This window comes from Ipomoea triloba, chromosome 1 (assembly GCF_003576645.1).
Source record: "Ipomoea triloba cultivar NCNSP0323 chromosome 1, ASM357664v1".
Lineage (NCBI taxonomy): Eukaryota > Viridiplantae > Streptophyta > Magnoliopsida > Solanales > Convolvulaceae > Ipomoea > Ipomoea triloba.
This window is the reverse complement of record NC_044916.1, coordinates 31,397,742-31,417,843: the sequence shown is the minus strand read 5'-3', so window position 1 is coordinate 31,417,843 and position 20,102 is coordinate 31,397,742. Positions and strand designations below refer to the sequence as shown.

General features: G+C 36.8%; 1 protein-coding gene, 3 long non-coding RNA genes and 1 pseudogene across 4 annotated transcripts; all 5 read left to right on the top strand.

The window, feature by feature from the left end:
- The first annotated feature begins 1,835 nt into the window (after window positions 1-1,835).
- On the top strand, window positions 1,836-2,947 carry LOC116033908. The gene is made up of 3 exons (XR_004100938.1): window positions 1,836-1,899; window positions 2,500-2,747; window positions 2,845-2,947. It is a non-coding gene; the product is annotated as an uncharacterized LOC116033908 (long non-coding RNA).
- A 2,765-nt stretch (window positions 2,948-5,712) lies between these two features.
- LOC116033930 lies at window positions 5,713-7,131 on the top strand. The gene is made up of 2 exons (XR_004100940.1): window positions 5,713-5,829; window positions 6,997-7,131. It is a non-coding gene; the product is annotated as an uncharacterized LOC116033930 (long non-coding RNA).
- Window positions 7,132-7,333: 202 nt separating this feature from the next.
- Window positions 7,334-12,454, top strand: LOC116012400 (annotated as a pseudogene).
- Window positions 12,455-12,530: 76 nt separating this feature from the next.
- Window positions 12,531-13,653, top strand: LOC116033919. Its single transcript, XR_004100939.1, has 4 exons — window positions 12,531-12,551; window positions 12,734-12,829; window positions 13,264-13,375; window positions 13,507-13,653. It is a non-coding gene; the product is annotated as an uncharacterized LOC116033919 (long non-coding RNA).
- A 3,044-nt stretch (window positions 13,654-16,697) lies between these two features.
- LOC116019313 lies at window positions 16,698-19,389 on the top strand. The gene is made up of 4 exons (XM_031259469.1): window positions 16,698-16,869; window positions 18,581-18,814; window positions 18,914-19,228; window positions 19,313-19,389. The coding sequence occupies exons 2-3, from the start codon at window positions 18,584-18,586 to the stop codon at window positions 19,211-19,213; spliced, it is 531 nt and encodes a 176-aa protein (XP_031115329.1). The 5' UTR covers window positions 16,698-16,869; window positions 18,581-18,583; the 3' UTR covers window positions 19,214-19,228; window positions 19,313-19,389.
- The last annotated feature ends 713 nt before the right edge of the window (window positions 19,390-20,102 follow it).

Genomic DNA, 20,102 nt, shown 5'->3' with positions numbered 1-20,102 from the left:
CATATGTAGAACCATATTGCTCCTCATTTCATGGCAGAATGTGGAATCATAATGCTCTTCTTGTATTCATTGGAGAGATGTCACCGCCAAGAATGTATAGGGATACATCAAAAGTAGTTGGAAGTGTTTGTCTCCGATACAAAGAGATGTATTTATAAGTAGTTTAGGAAGTGCTTGTATACAAATTGTTAAGATGTAGATTTACGATGATCTTGTTAAACCAATCGTTAATATTGGAAATGCCAAGCGGCTAATTAAACATCACCATATTTAATCGTCATCATTAATTATTTTGGCCATGTGAACCATTTCCATATTTAAGAACATTCATTAAATACTCTTCCAAAATCAATATCTTGGGCGGGAATTTGCACACTCCGATTTTACGCTAAACGACAGCGTTTTTGCCCAATTCTTGGGCAGGAAATTACCCACCACTTTATTATAGATAGGATAGGATAGGATGATGATAGATAGATAGATAGATAGATAGATTTATAGAGAAAGAGCCTATCACTTATGGAATATATATAAATTTTGGGTTATGATAAGATCTGGTTTTGTCAAGAAAATCAATGGACTTAATGTCTTTTTAAAAGTAATGCTCTATCGGAGCTCACAAAGGAAACCTAATCAAGAAGTTGTCAGAGGTTAGGACATAAAGAGCATCTAAAAGAGAATATAAGGAAAAGTAGGTCATCAATATGACCAATAAGAGCGGTTGTTTCAGGTAATGCAACTTATTTGGATGCCTTCTACACCCATATGTGAAGCATAACTTGCTGTTGGGCCAAATTTATGACTTTGTGGTGCTTATTGTCAAGTGGGATCATTTTTGCCTTTTATTACGAGACTGATTGTTGTTGCCACCGCTGCCATATCTCTTCTATATCTTCTTCCGCAACCCCATATTTTGTTACATTAGTAAGTGACATTTGGGTGCTCTGGCACCAGAGCAAGACCAATTGGTCATGCATCATTGATTTGCATCAATATGTGGTGCGTCTACACTTACGTGAAAGATGGTGATATGAAAAAGAAGACAAGGTCTCGGTAATTAGATCCATGTAACAGACATTCTACTTGACATAACTTTAGTTGGGTCACAATTGTGCATACAACTGATTTAGAATCGACTTAGAATTTTGAAAGATTAAGGGGAGGCAGACAAATTTTTAGAAAGGACCATTAATATGTAGTATCCTTCAGGGATTTCTATAAGGCACAAGGGTATACTAAGTCTTGCTGGATTCGAAAGGTCCATTTGTAAAGCATAACTATATACTATGCTAACAGAATATGCATAGAAATTCATCAAATCATATTATCCAAATAAATTGCACAAAGTAGCAATTTTAATTTATGAGAATATTCACCAATAAATTTGAATAATTGAATGGTAATTTGAAAGTAATATAGTTCTAAATTTTGCACACAAAAAAATGCTGTCCTATATAATTTTTAAGAAATAACGCTTCTGGCATTATTAGACTTAAGAAATGATCATTTATCAAACGATTTCGATAAAATTGAAGAGACTTTTGTAATTACTGATAGACCCAAAAAAAAAAATGTATACATGAATATGTTTATCATACAAGATTTTAAATAATTATAGGCCCAAAATATAATAGTAGCATAAAGTTTGATCCAAAACTAATATTAAGGGGCCCAATAAAATAGAGAAATCTGACTTGGGTCCAAAAAATTTAAAGGTTGTTCAGAATATATCAAATAGGTCCAATTTAATTTTTAATCGACCAGGTCTGGCCGAATTGAGCCAGACGCGGCCCAAAACAAAATACTATTCTCCATCTGGAAAGAAGTATTGGAAAGAAGCAATAACCTAGCAGCCAGCGTCGCAGCAACGGTCGGTGTCGTCTGCAACTTCATCGAGAGGTAGGCTGTACTGATGATTCATCTGCTATTTACCCAGAATATGAATGCATACGCAATGTGAATGTATACCCAGAGTGTGTCTGTACAGCACTAATTTAACTTGAATTATCCTTGAATTCATCTGCTTTGTCGTTGAAAATTTAACTTCAATTATTCTTGAATGTATACGCTTGAATTCATCTGTTTTGTCGTTGAAAATTTAACTTCAATTATTCTTGAATGTATACGCTTGAATTCATCTGCTTTGTCGTTGAAAATTTAACTTCAATTATTCTTGAATGTATACGTTTGAATTCATCTGCTTTGTCGTTGAAAATTTATCAAGCATCAAGCCCCTGATTTAACTTGAATTATCCATTTTCATTTCTTATGTTGATTGATTGGTTTTGCACGTCTTTGTGTCTGTACATCACTGATTTCCAATCTTTTTTACTAAGGATTTTGTAGTCATGTTCAAATTTTGCTAGGCATCAAATAACTATATACATACTTAATTTATGATCGTTATAAGCATAAATATTCCAAGATTGATTCTTATTTAAAGCATGTTTCTATTTCAATCTTTGAGTTCCAGCTTCAATTTAATTTTTGTCTTTGCAGGCTATGGAACCAATTGTTGAAAGCACACTAATTGTTGAAAGCAAACCAATCATTGAAAGCACGGATTGGGAAGATTTCACTAATGAAGTTGAAAGAGTCAAGGAAGATTTAGTCAATAAAAAGGGATATGAAATCTCTCGCCTGAAAGAGTTGATGGCTAAATCTCGATCGCTTATTGGTCAAGGAGACGCTTTTGCTTATTGATCAACTCAAATCCTTTTCCTCTAATAACCAAGGAGTTGGAGAAGGTATTAAATTTTAGAATTCCTTAGTTTTGTTTTCATTTATTAAAATAGTTTGAGTTTCTTGTTTGCATTTATTAAAATTGTTTTGGTTTCTTTGCAGATCCATAAGGAAGATAAGGACTTCCCGACTAAGTTACAGAAGGAATCCCAGGAGGTCCCAGGAGGTCGAGGAGAAGGAATCCCAGGAGGTCGAGGAGGAGGAGAAGGAATCGGAATCCCAGGAGGCCGAGGAGGAGGAGAAGGAATCGGAATCCCAGGAGGACGGAGGAAGAGGAGGGGAGGACGAAACCCAGGAGGCCCAGGAGGACGGAGGTCGAGGAGGACGAAACCCAGGAGGACGGACGGAGGTCGAGGAGGACGAAACCCAGGAGGCCCAGGAGGACGGACGGAGGTCGAGGAGGACGAAACCCAGGAGGCCCAGGAGGACGGACGGAGGTCGAGGAGGACGAAACCCAGGAGGCCCAGGAGGACGGACGGAGGTCGAGGAGGACGAAACCCAGGAGGCCCAGGAGGACGGACGGAGGTCGAGGAGGACGAAACCCAGGAGGCCCAGGAGGACGGACGGAGGTCGAGGAGGACGAAACCCAGGAGGCCCAGGAGGACGGACGGAGGTCGAGGAGGACGAAACCCAGGAGGCCCAGGAGGACGGACGGAGGTCGAGGAGGACGAAACCCAGGAGGCCCAGGAGGACGGACGGAGGTCGAGGAGGACGAAACCCAGGAGGCCCAGGAGGACGGACGGAGGTCGAGGAGGACGAAACCCAGGAGGCCCAGGAGGACGGACGGAGGTCGAGGAGGACGAAACCCAGGAGGCCCAGGAGGACGGACGGAGGTCGAGGAGGACGAAACCCAGGAGGCCCAGGAGGACGGACGGAGGTCGAGGAGGACGGACGGAGGTCGAGGAGGACGGACGGAGGTCGAGGAGGACGGAACCCAGGAGGTCGAGGAGGACGGAGGTCGAGGAGGACGGAGGTCGAGGAGGACGAAAGGTCGAGGAGGACGAAACCTAGGAGGTCGAGGAGGACGAAACCTAGGAGGTCGAGGAGGACGAAACCCAGGAGGTCGAGGAGGACGAAACCCAGGAGGTCGAGGAGGACGGAGGTCGAGGAGGACGAAACCCAGGAGGTCGAGGAGGACGAATCCCAGGAGATCGAGGAGAAGGAATCCCAGGAGGTCGAGGAGAAGGTGGAGGTCGAGGAGAAGGAGAAGGAATCCCAGGAGGTCGAGGAGGACGAAACCCAGGAGGTCGAGGAGGACGAAACCGATTCTTACCTTGCCAAATACAAAGAAGATGTTGCTGCTTTCGAGGCGCAGCTTAAAAATAAGTCTATTCATGTCGAGTTGCTAGTACAACAGTCCTGTCTGATTAAGCGGCATAGGAAGAACAATTCTCTAAGTAGAAGTTGCTGAACAGCTTTCTGATGTAATTGGTATCTTGACCGAGGCCCGGGATGCCTTGAGGGGATATAAGTAGTGTGGGGTTCTAAGGGTGGGGTTCTAATTGTGTTTGAATTTTAATTGCAGTAGTCTAATTGTGGGAACGATAGTGTCAGTGGACTGTTATTCATTTTTGTAATTAACAATGAAATCACGTTGACATGTTCTAGTCTATATGGAGCACTGAAATCAATCTTTGTGTTTTATTGTTGTTGTCATTACTCTGGTTATTTTATCTTTCCTTAGAAGAATTATAAACAGTATGTCCTATATTTGTGCAATTCTTTACCACAGTACTAAAACTTATTTTCTTTGATGTGTTCTATACCTTGAAAGTTCTGTTGATTTATGGTTTAGTTTTCAAGTTCAGATACTCACACTCAATCTTGCACATACATTGCTCTTTTATCCAATACAGTTTGGTTTACAAATCTTCTTTTTAATATTCCTTTGCATCCCTCTCATATTTAGGTTTGTTGCAGGCTTGCAGCAGAGAAGATAAAGGATCAATTGTTAATGAACAATAAAGAAACATACTGGGTTCCTGATTTTGTGAAGGTTCGAATTCCTTCCTTTTACATGCATGAGTATTTATATGATGCATTCATATCATTACTGTGCTGGTTATGTTGTATTAAGGTTTCGCTCCTAAATCCGTTCCATTGCTTTCCTAACTCTTCTCCTTTTATGCTCTGCTGCTATTGCTTCTAGATTTTTCCTTATAAACTACTAGTCACTTTATACTTTTGAATATGTAGTATAGAATTATCAAGATTGTCGCCAATTTTCTTTATGAATTTGTGTTGCCATTCCAAAAAGAGTATGAAGAAGTTTGCTTTTCCAACTTCCTGTATATTTTCTCATTATTTTTTCCTTTTCTGGGATGGATCAATGTTGGGAAACTGCCACTAGTGTTGTGAAAGGCTTTTGATTTCCTGTTACTATGTCAGTTTTGTGGATCTCTGTTTCCTATCCTCATCAGGTTTTGTGAAGTATGCATTGTTCATTGTGTAATGTTGCCTATGTGCTTTTTAGAATGGTATCAAGGGACCAGTTGACTTTCTTTATTTTTCATTCTAAGATTACAAACTAATTTAATAAATACAATTCCAATTGTTAAAGTGCTTAAGTGCCAAAAAAAAAGTTCAAACATACTGAAAGTACACTGCCAAACTTCAAACCTAAATCTATCAAATGAAATATAAAAAAATCATTAGCATTATTTCTATTATTATATTATACAAAGATTACAAATAATAAGGAAGGAAGAAATAATTAAATTTTAACTAATTTAGTTAATTAGTGAATTAAACATACGGGAAGTGTCCAGTAAATAATTAATTTTTAAAAACTTAATTTAATTAATTAAACATACAGTCCAGTATGAAATCGAAATACAAATCCAATTACTTAATATGTAGTAAATGGCATCAATATATGCATTATGGTCTATTGGTCAATTATCTATTATATATATAGTATATGCATATATATGTTTGTTTTTCATTTCTACAGGTTTTTGATTGCTGGTTTGAAAGTGGATCCATGCCATATGCGTATATTCACTACCCTTTTGAAAATGTTAAACTCTTTGAGAACAATTTTCCTGGGCATTTTGTGGCTGAAGGGCTTGACCAAACCCGAGGATGGTGAGCTTTACTTTATTGTATTTTTCTTTCATATACACAGTGTTGCAAAAATCCCGCATAGGCACCGATTAATCGGCGCCTAAGCTCTAGGCGCTGGCCGGCCGCTTAGCATATCACCATAATCGGTGGTTTAGGCGGTTGGCCGTCGGCCGCCTAGGCGCTGACTGTCTAGGCCTCCTAGGCGTCGACTAGGCTAGGCCTAGTCGACCAATTAGCTATTGTTCCCTTCTTTTTTAAATGGGTTATTTGACTTATTTCACTCAAAATGATATCGTTTTGAGTGGAATAACCCTAAATTGTTCAGACTCTAGATATTTTTTAGGTTAATATTTAATATTCTAGTATTCACTATTAAAGTATTAAATAGTTTATAATTATCAAGTCTTAAAAATTTAAACAAATTTTTAAAAAATAAAAAATACACGGTCGCCTAGGCGGCGATTAATCCCCACCTAGGCGCTCCCGAGTGTCTGAGGAGCGCCTAGCGATTTTTTCAACCTTGCATATACATACTATAAACTGAATGTGTCCTTTTCTCCATGTGAATGGTGTGCTTGCCAGTTAAAAGATGCTATATTAATTTTCACGTCAATTAGTCTTCCCTGCCCCCTTCTTGGGGTGCTGTCAAGGGGCAAGCTGTATGGATTGGTATATTTGTGCTCTAACTGGCCCTTTCTGGTGATGGAAGCACCTCCACTGAATTTTAACTATTTTCACGTCAATTTTTTTAGGTACAAATACATAGCCCCATCTTCGTTGCCCTTACAGGGCAGGGATTGTACGAATGGTATAGATAGGGCCCTGGCAATCCATGATGCCAAAGCATTCTTTCTAAAAATGGGTGACATTTTGGAAGAAGTCAAATAGAAATTTAACATTACTTTGTTACTGATCCTTTTTATGGATCATAGAATAGGATTTTGGCACGGTCTTCTTTCGTTCTCGCATTCATTTTCATTTGATTTCTCTCCAATGCACAGATCTGCTGTAATTCCAAATTTTTGTTTTATTTTTCTTCTTTCCAAAGCTACAGAATCTGCGTGTAGACTTTTTGCTCTTGGTGTTGTGCATTGCTGATTCATAACTTTTCTCGTCAATTGTGTATTACATTTTAATTTTTGGTAGTCTGGGAATTGGAGTTTAACCTTTTGCTGTTGCTTGTTGCAGGTTCTATACCCTCAGGTCTTGTCTACTGCACTGTTTGGAAAACCTGCTTTTAGAAATCTTATTTGCAATGGACTTGTCCTGGCTGAGGATGGAAAGAAGATGAGTAAGAGACTGAAGAACTATCCGCAACCTACGGAGGTTATCAATGATTATGGTGCTGTAAGTGGTGTCAATTATTGCTCTGCTATTACAGTATTGAGAATCAGAATAATATGCTTGTTTTTCTTGATGACTAATTTTTTAATGAACTAATGCTATTGTTCATGGTTTGTTGTGTATGATGCCTTGCGATTATACCTGATTAACTCTCCAGTTGTTCGTGCTGAGCCCTTGCGGTTCAGAAAAGGAATGTATGGAGTGGTAGGTTTCTAAATATTTGCTTGTTCTGGTTTGCCAGTAATAGTGCTCCAAACATCATTTTCTTTTTGTTTGTCTTGATGAGTTTACGTTTTAGCATTGATATACTTCTGCTTTTAGTTGTTATTTCCCGCTTAGTTCTTAATTTGCTAAGATTTCTGCCTACTGTCTTCTCTTATACTGCAGGTTAAAGATGTTTTTCTTGCCATGGTATAATGCATATAGGTTCCTTGTTCAGAATGCAAAAAGATTTGAGGTTGATGGGCTTGGGGCATTTGCTCCTTTTGATAAAAAAACTCTTCAATCTTCTTCAAATGTCCTTGATCAATGGATCAACTCAGCGACTGAAAGTTTAGTACATTTTGTTCGACAAGAGATGGCTGCGTACAGATTGTATACGGTTAGTTTTCTTTAACAAATATTGTTTTGGTTAGTGAATTATGGGATAATGAACTCAAGTATAGCTAGTGTATTGCCAATGGCTCTCTTTTTCCCTTGACCAAGCAGTCTAAGGTCTTGTTTCATTCTTTTCATTATTTATTCCCTCTTTTAGATGTAGTTGGTCACTTGCTTGGTTTCCAATAGAAGACGAGTTTCATTTATTTATTTATTTATATATTTTTTATGAGAAGTAGGCTTAATATTGGAAAAGACTTAACAAGTGGAGTATAGTGTAGATTACTCTGTTGGCCTATATTAAATAATGCCCTTCTCAGTTTGGAATTCATAATTTCGAACTGTGCTATGCCGGTGCACAGTATTTAGCAGCTGGTCATTCAGAACTACATGTTTCTGTATGTAACGCAGGTGGTCAGTATTAACTTTTTCCACTCACCTTGCAAGTGGTTCCCTATCTGTTGAAATTTCTTGATAACTTGACAAATATTTACGTGCGGTTCAATCGTAAGAGGCTTAAAGGTCGTACAGGCGAGGAGGATTGCAGAACAGCTCTGTCTACTCTCTACCATGTATTCTAGCAATTCCCTGATATCTTGCTATTTAATATTTCATTGTGTCATTAGCATGTTCGGTGATTGGCAATTATTATTACCTGTAAATAAAAAAGTGTTTGGTAGTCAAATATTATTATATATACTGATAATTATGTCTGGTATAGACATTTCCTAGCTTTCATTTTGAAAAATTTTGCAGCCATGTTTGATGCCAACACATTTATATGCAACATTAGTGATTAGACAAACAAGGATAAGTGCATCTATCTGAACTTGGAATCATAGAACTTACAGTGATATAAATTTGAAGTTATGGATCTAAAAATAGAATAAAATGATTAGCTGTTCAGGATCAAATTTTTTCATTTATTCATTCTAAATGCGTATATGTTGTTTGGTTGGTGGATACAGGTGCTCTTGACTTCATGCAAAGCAATGGCTCCATTCACACCTTTCTTTACTGAGGTTCTATATCAAAATTTAAGAAAAGTTCTCAATGGATCAGAGGGTAGTATTCATTATTGCAGTTTTCCGGAAGTAGAGGGGAAGGTACTACTTATTTACTTTTTAGTTATTTCTTAAAGGGTGATCATTGAATCATTATAACTGAATTTTTTAAACCTTTCATGTTCTAAAATTTATGTGATTCTAGAGATGGGAACGGATTGAACAAAGTGTTAGTAGGATGACGACGGTCATTGATCTTGCCCGTAATATCCGTGAGCGCCGTAACAAACCTCTAAAAACACCATTGAGGTAGTGTTTCTTGGATTGTCTTTTACAGCTTTTGCTTCTGTCCCCCTTTATGCTGTGGCAACATAAAGGATAATACTATGTAATGTTATTCTTTTGTCATTTTATTTGTCAGGAACATGGTGGTCGTACATCCAGATGAAGATTTTCTTCAGGATATCACGGAGAAACTAAAAGAGGTCTATTATTTTCTCCGAGTGTCTTATTATCTTATGCATCTTCTGAGTTGTTTTTAATATATGACATGTTACATTGCGCCTTAGGTGAGCTGTAGTGAAGTTATCATATTAATGTATGCAATTAGGCAGACACTTTGCACTGTGAAAAGTATACACCGCACCACATACTTGAGAACAATTTAAGAAAACACCAAGTCAATCAAGGGAGACTCTTGAAAATTCTGTTTCACTTGTCCTTTGGTTGTGGGAATGGGCTTCCATGATTCTTTTTTATTTAATTATTATTATTATTTTATATATATATATATATATATAATTGAGTTTATGTTCTTCCGTATGAGTTAGACTCTCTGTATTATCTGATTTCTAATGGTATTGGCCGTATTGTGTTATTAAGCTGTTCTGTTGCTTGGAAAAATAATTGATAGAATTTTGTATTAATGTAATTCTTTTGAAATTTCTATTTCATTTTGTTTTTGTAGCATTCTATTGTTACTTCTTTTTTTTTTTAATAACATTTTGAGGCTCTCTCCTTGCACATTATTTGCTTTTTGTTGTACACAATTTGTCTCATTTCATAACTTTATATGGTTTACATTGCATTACAGTTTGTATTAGAGGAACTCAATGTTCAGTCTTTGGAGACATGTAGTAATACTTTGGAATATGCATCTTTACGCGCTGAACCTGACTTCAGGTGATTTGATTTATTATACTGAAAGTGCATTATCTGGTCTTTGTATTTCTTTCTCTCATTTGTTGTCACCCCCTCAGTGTGTTAGGAAAAAGACTAGGAAAGTCAATGGGAGAAGTTGCAAAGGCAGTCAAGGCAATGTCAACCGAAGATATTCTGGCTTTTGAGAAAGCTGGAGAACTTACCTTTGCAAAACACACTTTGAAGCTTAGTGATATTAAGGTGCATAACTTGATATCAATTGGGTAATTGTGTGTGTATTATCTATGTATTCTGAGTGTCCAACTGTTTATTACTTTGGGATGGATGGTTAAGCCGGGTTGGTGTATGATGAAAGGACAAATTAACCAGAAGAGAAACTTTATTCTGTAAATACATAGTTTGCATTGTTAGGTTCCCGCTTATAAATGGTTAAAGGATTGTGACAGTTATAACGAGTTTCCATTTAATTTTTTAGGTAAGATGCTATAACTTCATATTTGTAATTTTCTATCATATGCTTGTGTTGTAGATTATCCGGGGTTTTAAGCGTCCTGATAATTGGACAGAGGATGAGATAGATGCAGCTGGAGATGGTAACAACAATCTCTACTATCCTTATTATTTTATATAAGGATATATAAAAGATATGTATGATTCCAGTTCCTACTTAATTACATTTACAGGTGATGTGTTGGTGGTATTGGATTTGGTGATAGATGAGTCACAACTCAAGACTGGAGCTGCTCGCGAGGTATTGTTACGAGCTGAGCTGCTTTGTTTGTTTCTGAAATCAACTAGGTATTAGTTAATCCCTTTTTGATTGTTTGTGCAATTACTCTATAGATTGTTAATTGAGTTCAGAGGTTGAAAAAGGAATCTGCACTTGAGCCGACGGATGTAGTTCAGGTCTACTTCAGAGCTCTAGACGAGGATAAATCAGTTTCTCAGCAGGTTTTGGAGACACAGGTAACATAGTGATGCCATTGCATCTCCATTGCTTCCTGCTGACTTGATTCCACCAAGTGCTGTATGTACTCTCAGATTAAAGATTAGTTGATAGATGCACTTAATCCAGAAATGAATGGCGCACCATTCTTTGTCCTTTCATTTTTATAAATATTTATACATACAATTTCACTTTCTCACTCATGCCAAAATCTTCCAAAGGGATTTGATAGGACCCATCTAAATTATATAGCATGCCTATCATCCAAATCCAATTCCAAGTTTCCAACCCACAATAACTTGTTTAGTCTTACTAGAGGTACGAGAGTTAGTTTAAAGTAGTTTAATTTAATATGATATTACAATTGAACTCATGAATTGCGTTTGGGTATGATTATTTAGCTAGCTAATTGCTAATAAATAAGGGATAAACTACAAATAAGCCATCCTATTATTTGGGAACAAACAATTAAGCCATCAAACTCGAATAACTCCCAAATAAGTCACTGAACTCGGAAACACAAAGCAATTAAACCACTGAAATCGAAAAAAAGAGCATTAACTCATTTTTAACAGGTCATTTGAATTTACCAGCCACCGGAGAAGGCGACCATGGTTGTTGCCGGAAAATGTCAGTGGTGGCCGAAAGTTGTTGCCGGTGGCCAAAAAATTCAAATGGCCTGTTAAAAATGGGTTAATTGCTCTTTTTCCGGTTTTAGTGGGTTAATTGCTTTGTTTTTTCGAGTTCAATGACTTATTTGGGGGTTATTCGAGTTCGATGACTTAATTGCTTATTCCCAAATAGTAGATAACTTATTTGTAGTTTATCCCAATAAATAATGATTGATGTTGTTCTTATTATAGGTGATTCCACCCTAAGCACTAGTTGGACACCAAAATTCTAACAGTTGCAGAGTTGCAATATGCTCTCTTCTTAAATCTATTTTGGTTGTACACATTCTTCTTACTTTGGAAAAGATGGAAAGCTTTACATTTGAAACATGAAATTTTGGGACTTGAAATTAGGGTTAGATTTTTAGTCTTTGGAGAGTTTGGGCTTGGGATAAACTTTTAAGCTTTGGGCTAGACTTTTAGGCTTTAATGCTTTATTGTTTTATCAAATGTAATTAAAAAAAATGATTAAAGAACCTAGGCGGCGACTAGGCGCTAGGTGCCCATCCACAGCCTGATGAGCGCCTATCACCTTTTTCAACCTTGTTGGTGTTCGCAAAGTTATTACTGATTTTGCAAAAGAAGGTTCAAGCATATGTTTACTCATATTACTCTTTTTAAAAATAACCTTATATTTTAGCTGGCAGGCTATCAGGATGATACTTTTAGCATCTTGGAATGCAGCTAAATGTTCTGAATTTTTGTTCCCTCTTCGTGATGTGCTTCATGGCTCCATATCCCCAGTATTCTTCAAAATGATGTTTTCCTTTTATCCTCTGCTGTATATCTATAATCTATGTATGCTTCAATATAATGCTGAATGGTGCTTGGCCTTTTACATTTTCATGTCATGTCAAACTCAGCAGATATTTAGTCTGTTTCTTGCAATAATTTTGTAGGCACCACAGAAGGTGGGTAGCTGAGAAACTGGGAACTGATGCTGTGAATAAGGAGCTTGAATTCACTAAGAAAATATTCTCTCAGGATGCAAAAAATTATCATGCATGGTCTCATAGGCAGGTTGATATGCTTTCCCCATTTTCATTGTTGTCATCGGTGACCCTTTTACCTATATTAATTTATTTTATCTTTCCATAGTTCTGTTACAAGGAAAAAGTTTTGTCGGGTAATTATTAATATGGGGGGGTATACCTTTGATTTATCTAGGAAACTATGATACTGAAAAGTATTTTCAAATGCAGTGGGTTCTTCAGGCACTTGGTGGGTGGGAAGATGAACTTGCCTATTGTCATCAACTACTTGAAGATGATATTTACAACAATTCAGCTTGGAATCAGGTATTGATAGAAGTTCTTGATTTCTCTATGTTGCTTTTGGTAACTAGGAGTGGTGATGCCACATGTTGCTTTGGTCTCTGTTAATGGGTGACTTAATAATGATCACATTATTTCATGTGACAAAGTTCCATTTTTGCTCCTATTTTCTTTCTTTATTTATATGGTGAGTGGATGGAGTTTATGCTTCTTTAGGAAGGGCATAATGACATTTAGGAGTCTCATTGTTCCATAATAGGATGAGGAGAGAATCAATAACATTACAAGATCTGTTTAATTGGAATCTAAATTGGGAGGCTAATATGACTAAAAGAAGGTTGTTTGGTTGGATGGTTAAGTTGATTGAAATCCTGAAACTTATTTGAGTTTGGAAGAATGAAGATTTGGATTAAGAAGCCCGGGATCCTCTCTTATATGATATATATTACTTCTGACAGAAATGGTTCGAGATGATTAGATTCTTGAAAATAGATGTTTGCATATTCCAAATGAAACTCAAATCAAGTTCAGTGTTGATGGGCAGGACCACCTTGGATGATTGATAGATTGGTGGGTTCTTCTACCTGAGAGTCATATCTGAAATAGTTTCTTCTTATAATATTTCCTAACACCTTTTTTCCTGATTGATCTCTTGATCAGCTAATACTAACTCCAATTATTCAATTGACTTTTCATCACAGAGATACTTCGTTGTTACACGATCACTTCGTTGTTAATTGGAGGCCTGGCAGCAATGAGGGACTCAGAAGTGCAATATGCAGTTCAGGCCATTAAAACTACCCCTGATAATGAAAGCCCTTGGAGATACCTTCGGGGTCTTTACAAAGGCGATGTACAATCGCTATTGAGGGATCCTCAGGTAACATCAGTTCTTTTGGAGATTTTGACTTCCAAAGCTAACCATGTCTACGCCTTGAGCATGCTATTGGATCTTTGTTGCCATGGGTTTGAGCCAAGCCAAGAATTGAGAAGTGCAGTACACGATCTCTCTCCAGAGTCTTGCTCATCAGATCCAATCCTGATAAAAGAGATTTGTTCAATCTTGGAAACAGTGGATCCAATGCGAATAAACTATTGGAATTGGCGCAAAAGCACTACTACTCCAGCTCAATCAACTCAGTGTCATAATGAGGATCGGTTGGCGGGTATAAGTTTATAAAAAAGGTAATCTAGTTGACTATGGCAGTCAATGCTCTATTGTTTCTGAAACTTATCTTGGCTATGAGCACAATTATCCTTCCCATGCTTCCCCCCACATTCTGAAGATGTTAAAGGACAAGAAGATGCTAAGATAGTGGGCTTCAATGATGTTCCTTAGTTTTGTCTACTTGTCAATTTGGATTACTGCCAACTCTAGTAGTATTCTTGTTCAATTTCTGCTTGTTGATTTTGACATTTCATCAATTGCCATATATGTATCAATGTAAACTATACTATCTGATCCTGAGCAATAATTCTGCACTTCTTTACATTATTATTCAGTCTATAAATTTTCTCTTCTTTCTCATTCAAGCTCTAAGTACCTGGACAAGTTATATTATGTGTTGTAACTCGTATCAATTGTTGATCATGACATAGATGAATGTTAATCACATTTGAAAGGAATATTCATTAATCACTATAATGTTTTATTGATTATAAGCTAGATATTTGGTACTATAATATTTATCAGGTTTGAACTGAATGTCTATCAAGATTTATATATGTATTTCTTGAGCTTCAATATATGTTTGTGGTTAGTTGGAGTTAAATACATTATTAAGTCTGATAATTTTTAAGTGCATTGAGGTGCTTTATACTCTGCTTTTATATGAATACATAATATATTACAATCATCATTTAATATAAGAGTAGAAAACAATTAATAATTACTATAGTCCCAAATCCCAATACAATTAGTAATATAAACGCTTACAGAAAGGACTAAAATATCTACTTGGAATGACTCGTGATAAAATTTGATGATTGGATATCATGCTGATAAATGTTTATCAAATTGACAGCATATGGCTCCACCATGAACTAATATTGAATTGATGGTTAAGTATAACCACATAGCAACTTTTTATTAATTTAATGTAGTAAGATGAGATGCGAGGATTAATCAAAGCAAAAATAGGTTAGAACAAAATTGTAAACTCGACCAACACAACTAAGAAGAAGGTCATCCAAGGTCCCAAAGGGGATTGATGAGTGAGTGGAGTATAATTTTTTGTACCTGAATGATTACAAATTCGATTCTTGTTAAGTAGTTTCCAAGAGTTTTTATGTGAAAAAAAAAGGGCATCTCTCGTAACTCTTGGACAGGGGCTTTGGTAGTTTAGAATTAGTTTAATATGAACTCTAAACTCAATGTATAAAAAAAATGGAGCATTCAAGGGTCTCACGAGGCTTGACTCAATGATTCAATAGTCATCTTGGGAGTTTTGCTTAAGTGGCAGAATAAGGGTTTGCACTACAAAAAAACGCGAAAATAACGACGGATTTAGCGACGGATTAATTCCGTTGCTAATTTAACAACGGAATAGCGACGGTTTAGTGACGGATTTTCTTCTTTTTTTAAAAAAAAAAAAATTGAACGTTAGCGACGGATTCTTGCGACGGAAAAATGTTGTCGTTAATTCCGTAGCTAATTTTAGCGGTAAATTCCCGCGCGTAAAATTGAGACGGAATAGCGACGGATTTTTCGCGGGCTAATTAAATTATTTTTTTGCTACAACTAAAATCCGTCGCTAGAATTTCAAACGGATTTATTCGTGTTGACATTCTAGCGACGGATTTATCCGTCGCTAGATAGCGATGGATACCTATGCCGTCGCTAGATTTGTATGCCGTGTAGTTTATTGTTCAGATAAGGTAGCGAAAGGTAGCGACGGACACACTAATCCGTCGTTAGGTTTATGATGGCTGCGCTAGTTTATTTATTATTTATATATAACTTAGCGACGGATTATAGTATCCGTCGCTAGATCTAGCCCGTAGCGCCTTGGACCGCCGCCAGTAGCGCTGTGGACCGTAGGTCCGTCGACCGCCGCACGTAGGTTCGTCGACCGCTGCCCGTAGCTCCGTCGACCGCCGCCCGCTACTGCTTCGTCAACCGGAAACTGGAAACGGGAAACTGCTTCGTCGACTGCTACGGTAAATAATTCCCCGACTGCTACGGTAAAATAATTCCACTGCTTTTCCCTTTGTGTTTCCAATTCCATTATCTTAGTTTTGCACTGCGTTATATCTCGCTATGTGTCTTCAATGTTAAATTTTGAATGTTCTTTCTTTTGTAAGTTTGTTTTGCTTTCTCACAAAGGAACACTGGCGGAGGGAACATGGGGGCAGTGGGGGCAGCTGCCCCTACTGCCCAAAATTACACAGCCCCAAAACGACGTCGTTTTGGGGCTGTTATATATATATATATATATATATANGAGAGAGAGAGAGCTAATTACCGATTTGGTCCATCGACTATTGGGATTTCACCACTTTGGTCCTCAACAATTTTTCTTGCCCAATTAAGTCCTCGACTTTGAAGAAATTAACCAATTTGGTCCTCCGTTTATTTTACCATTTGATATCCGTTAAATCGGAACCAAATTGGTAATTTTTACTATAGTCAAGGGACCATTTCAGTCAAAATTAATTACCGAAATGGTCCCTTGACTATAGCAAAATTACCAATTTGGTCCTAATTTAACGGTTGTTTAACACCAAAATAAACGGATGACCAAATTGGTTAATTTTTTCAAAGTTGAGGACTTAATTGAGCAAGAATAATTGTCGAGAACCAAAGTGGTGAAATCCCAATAGTCGAGGGACCAAATCGGTAATTAACTCTATATATATATAATTTTTTTTTTATTTGTTATTCTTCCTCCGCCCTCCATCGCGATTCTCCTCTCGGCTCTCACCCTCGCCACTCAGTCACTCACCGCGCCACCGCACCACCTCGCCACACCGGCACACCGCCACCGCCTGTCCGCCTCTACCCTCCGCCCGGCCACCCTCGCCCACGGCTCCACCGTCCGTCCACGCCTCCACCACTCCACCAGGTTTGTTTGCCCCTAATTTTTTGTTTTCATAAATTTCCCTAATTTTTAAGTTTCCCTAATTCAATTGATAGTTGATAATTGATACTAGATTACTAGTTGTTGTCTTGCTGTCTACTGTGGGTCAGTGGGTGTCAATTAAATTGCAAGTGCTAAGTGCTAAACTGCTAACAATTGAATTAGGAATCTGCTAAGTAAGAACATGAACACATACTATGAGTCTGTATACTGTCTAGCACTGTTGATTAAGTAATTATTGTGGATTATTTACTGCTAAATTGCTAATTAGTGATTGCTCATTACCTATCTACTGTTACTGTCTATCACTGCTAGTCTACTAATAATTTATTTTCTAATTAGTGATAATGTGATATAATGTGTTATTCTGTAATTTCTGTTAATGTGTATTTATTGATATACTTAAATACTTAATTGATATGTGTTATTCTGTTAATGTGTATTTACTTAATTGATATAATGTCAATTCATTGATTAATTGATATAATGCTATTTTCTAATTAGTGATTTACTCATTTGTTGATTAGTTATGGACAAATTCTTTAAAAGAAAATCAACTTTTGAGGATTCATCTAGTCAAGGTAGTCCCGAAGTGTCTAGTACAAGGCCTCGTATTGAAGTTAACATAGATGAACTTGAAGTTGATCCGGCTAAAAGGAAAAGCATTTATGAATATCATATTAATGATAGAGATAGGGTTCGACGACGATATTTTGAACAGTTTTGAATTCATTTACCTTTGCTTCTTCGCCCCCACTCAACTTATTTTCTGGCTCCGCCACTGCAAAGGAATGGCCATTTCCCTTAACACATGTTACTTTGAACACCCACATTAGCAGGGGATGGGTGTTAAGAAACTTAATTCCCCTTATAAGACAACAACCACAAGTGTTGTTTTGTCTCACTCGAGTCTCACTTGTCTTATGCAGTTATGTGTATGGGTTTCAACTTTCAACCTGATATTATGTGATGTAATGGGATCAACTGCTGCGGGTTCAAGGCAATATAATGTGCTTTTCTTTTCTGTTCAAACTTTTTTTAGTTCAATCAAATTACAAATTGGAATGAAGCATAAAGATTTTAAACAAGTTGAATAATAAGTTTTTTTTTGTGAACAATTATGGCCATAATGCATTGATGCCAATACTGCCAGCCTTCCATTATTTCCAATTTTCCATACTACCGTAGACCATAATGCATTGATGCCATTTACTACACATTAAGTAATTAGATTTGCATTTCCATTTCTTAATGGACCGTATGTTTAATTAATTAAATTAAGTGTTTAAAAATTAATTATTTACTGGACAGTTCCAGTATGTTAATTCACTAATTAACTAAATTAGTTAAAAATTAATTATTTCTTCATTCCTTATTATTTGTAATCTTTGTATAATAATAGAAATAATGCTAATGATTTTGTTATATTTCATTTGATAGATTTAGGTTTGAAGTTTGGCAGTGTACTTACAGTATGTTTGAACTTTTTTTGGCACTTAAGCACTTTAACAATTGGAATTGTATTTGTTAAATTAGTTTGTAATTTGTACTATCATTAGTGACTTACTGTGTTTCGACTTAAGGATAACACCCTGTTAGTGACTTACTTTGTTTCGACTTAATTAGTTTGTAATTTACTATCATTAGTGACTTACTTTGTTTCGACTTAATTAGTTTGTAATTTTTGTCTTTGCAGGCCATGGAAGTTGTTGAAAGCACGGATTTGGATTTCACTAATGACGTTGAAAGGATCAAGAAAAATTGGCAAGATTTTATCAATAAAAAGGAATATGAAATCTCTTGCCTGAAAGAGTCCATGGCTAAATCTCAATCGGTTATTGATGAAGGAGATGCTTTGATTGCTAAAGTCATGTTACTTATTGATGATAAAAAATCCTTGATTCCTCCAATAATCAAGAAGCTGGAGAAGGTATTAAATTTTAGAATTCCTTAGTTTTGTTTTCATTTATTAAAATAGTTTGAGTTTCTTGTTTGCATTTATTAAAATTGTTTTGGTTTCTTTTTGCAGATCCATAAGGAAGACAAGGACCTCTCGACTATGTTACGTAAGGGATCTGAGAACGTTGAGGAGAAGGGATCTGAGAACGTTGAGGAGTCTTATGTTGTCAAATACAAAGAAGATGTTGCTGCTTTTGAGGCGCAACTTAAAAGAAAGTCTATTCATCTCGAGTTGCTAGTAGAACAGTCCTCCCTGATTAAGCGGCATAGGAAGAACAATTCGCGAGAAATTGTAGAAGTTGCTAAACAGCTCTCTGATGTAATTGGTATCCTGACCGAGGCCCGGGATGCCTTGATGGGATATAAGTAGTGTGGGGTTCTAAGGGTGGGGTTCTAATTGTGTTTGAATATTAATTGCAGTAGTCTAATTGTGGGAACGAGGTTTTGATTTGGTTTAGGTTTGTTGCAGGCTTGCAGCAGAGAAGATAAAGGATCAATTAGTAATGAACAATAAAGAAACATACTGGGTTCCTGATTTTGTGAAGGTTTGAATTCCTTCCTTTTACATGCATGAGAATTTATATGATGCATTCATATCATTACTGTGCTGGTTATGTTGTATTAAGGTTTCGCTCCTAAATCTGTTCCATTGCTTTTCTAACTCTTCTCCTTTTATGCTCTGCTGCTATTGCTTCTAGATTTTTCCTTATAAACTACTAGTCACTTTATACTTTTGAATATGTAGTATAGAATTATCAAGATTGTCGCCAATTTTCTTTATGAATTGGTGTTGCCATTCCAAAAAGAGTATGAAGAAGTTTGTTTGCTTTTCCAACTTCCTGTATATTTTCTCATTATTTTTTCCTTTTCTGGGATGGATCAATGTTGGGAAACTGCCACTAGTGTTGTGAAAGGCTTTTGATTTCCTGTTACTATGTCAGTTTTGTGGATCTCTGTTTCCTATCCTCATCAGGTTTTGTGAAGTATGCATTGTTCATTGTGTAATGTTGCCTATGTGCTTTTTAGAATGGTATCAAGGGACCAGTTGACTTTCTTTATTTTTCATTCTCAGATACTAAATTTATCACTTGATATTTTTAATGAGGTGTGTCCTTTGACAGGAAAAACGCTTTCATAATTGGCTAGAAAATGCAAGGGATTGGGGTGTTAGTCGAAGTAGATTCTGGAGGACTCCACTTCCTGTATGGATCAGTGAGGATGGCAAGGAGATTGTTGTTATGGATTCCATTGATAAACTG

Excerpts from the sequence above, each read along its gene's own strand:
- LOC116019313 (XM_031259469.1), top strand. The coding sequence starts at position 18,584 with ATGGAAGTTGTTGAAAGCACGGATTTGGATTTCACTAATGACGTTGAA. Across the intron at positions 18,815-18,913 it reads TAATCAAGAAGCTGGAGAAG|ATCCATAAGGAAGACAAGGA; the intron begins GTATTAAATTTT and ends TTCTTTTTGCAG.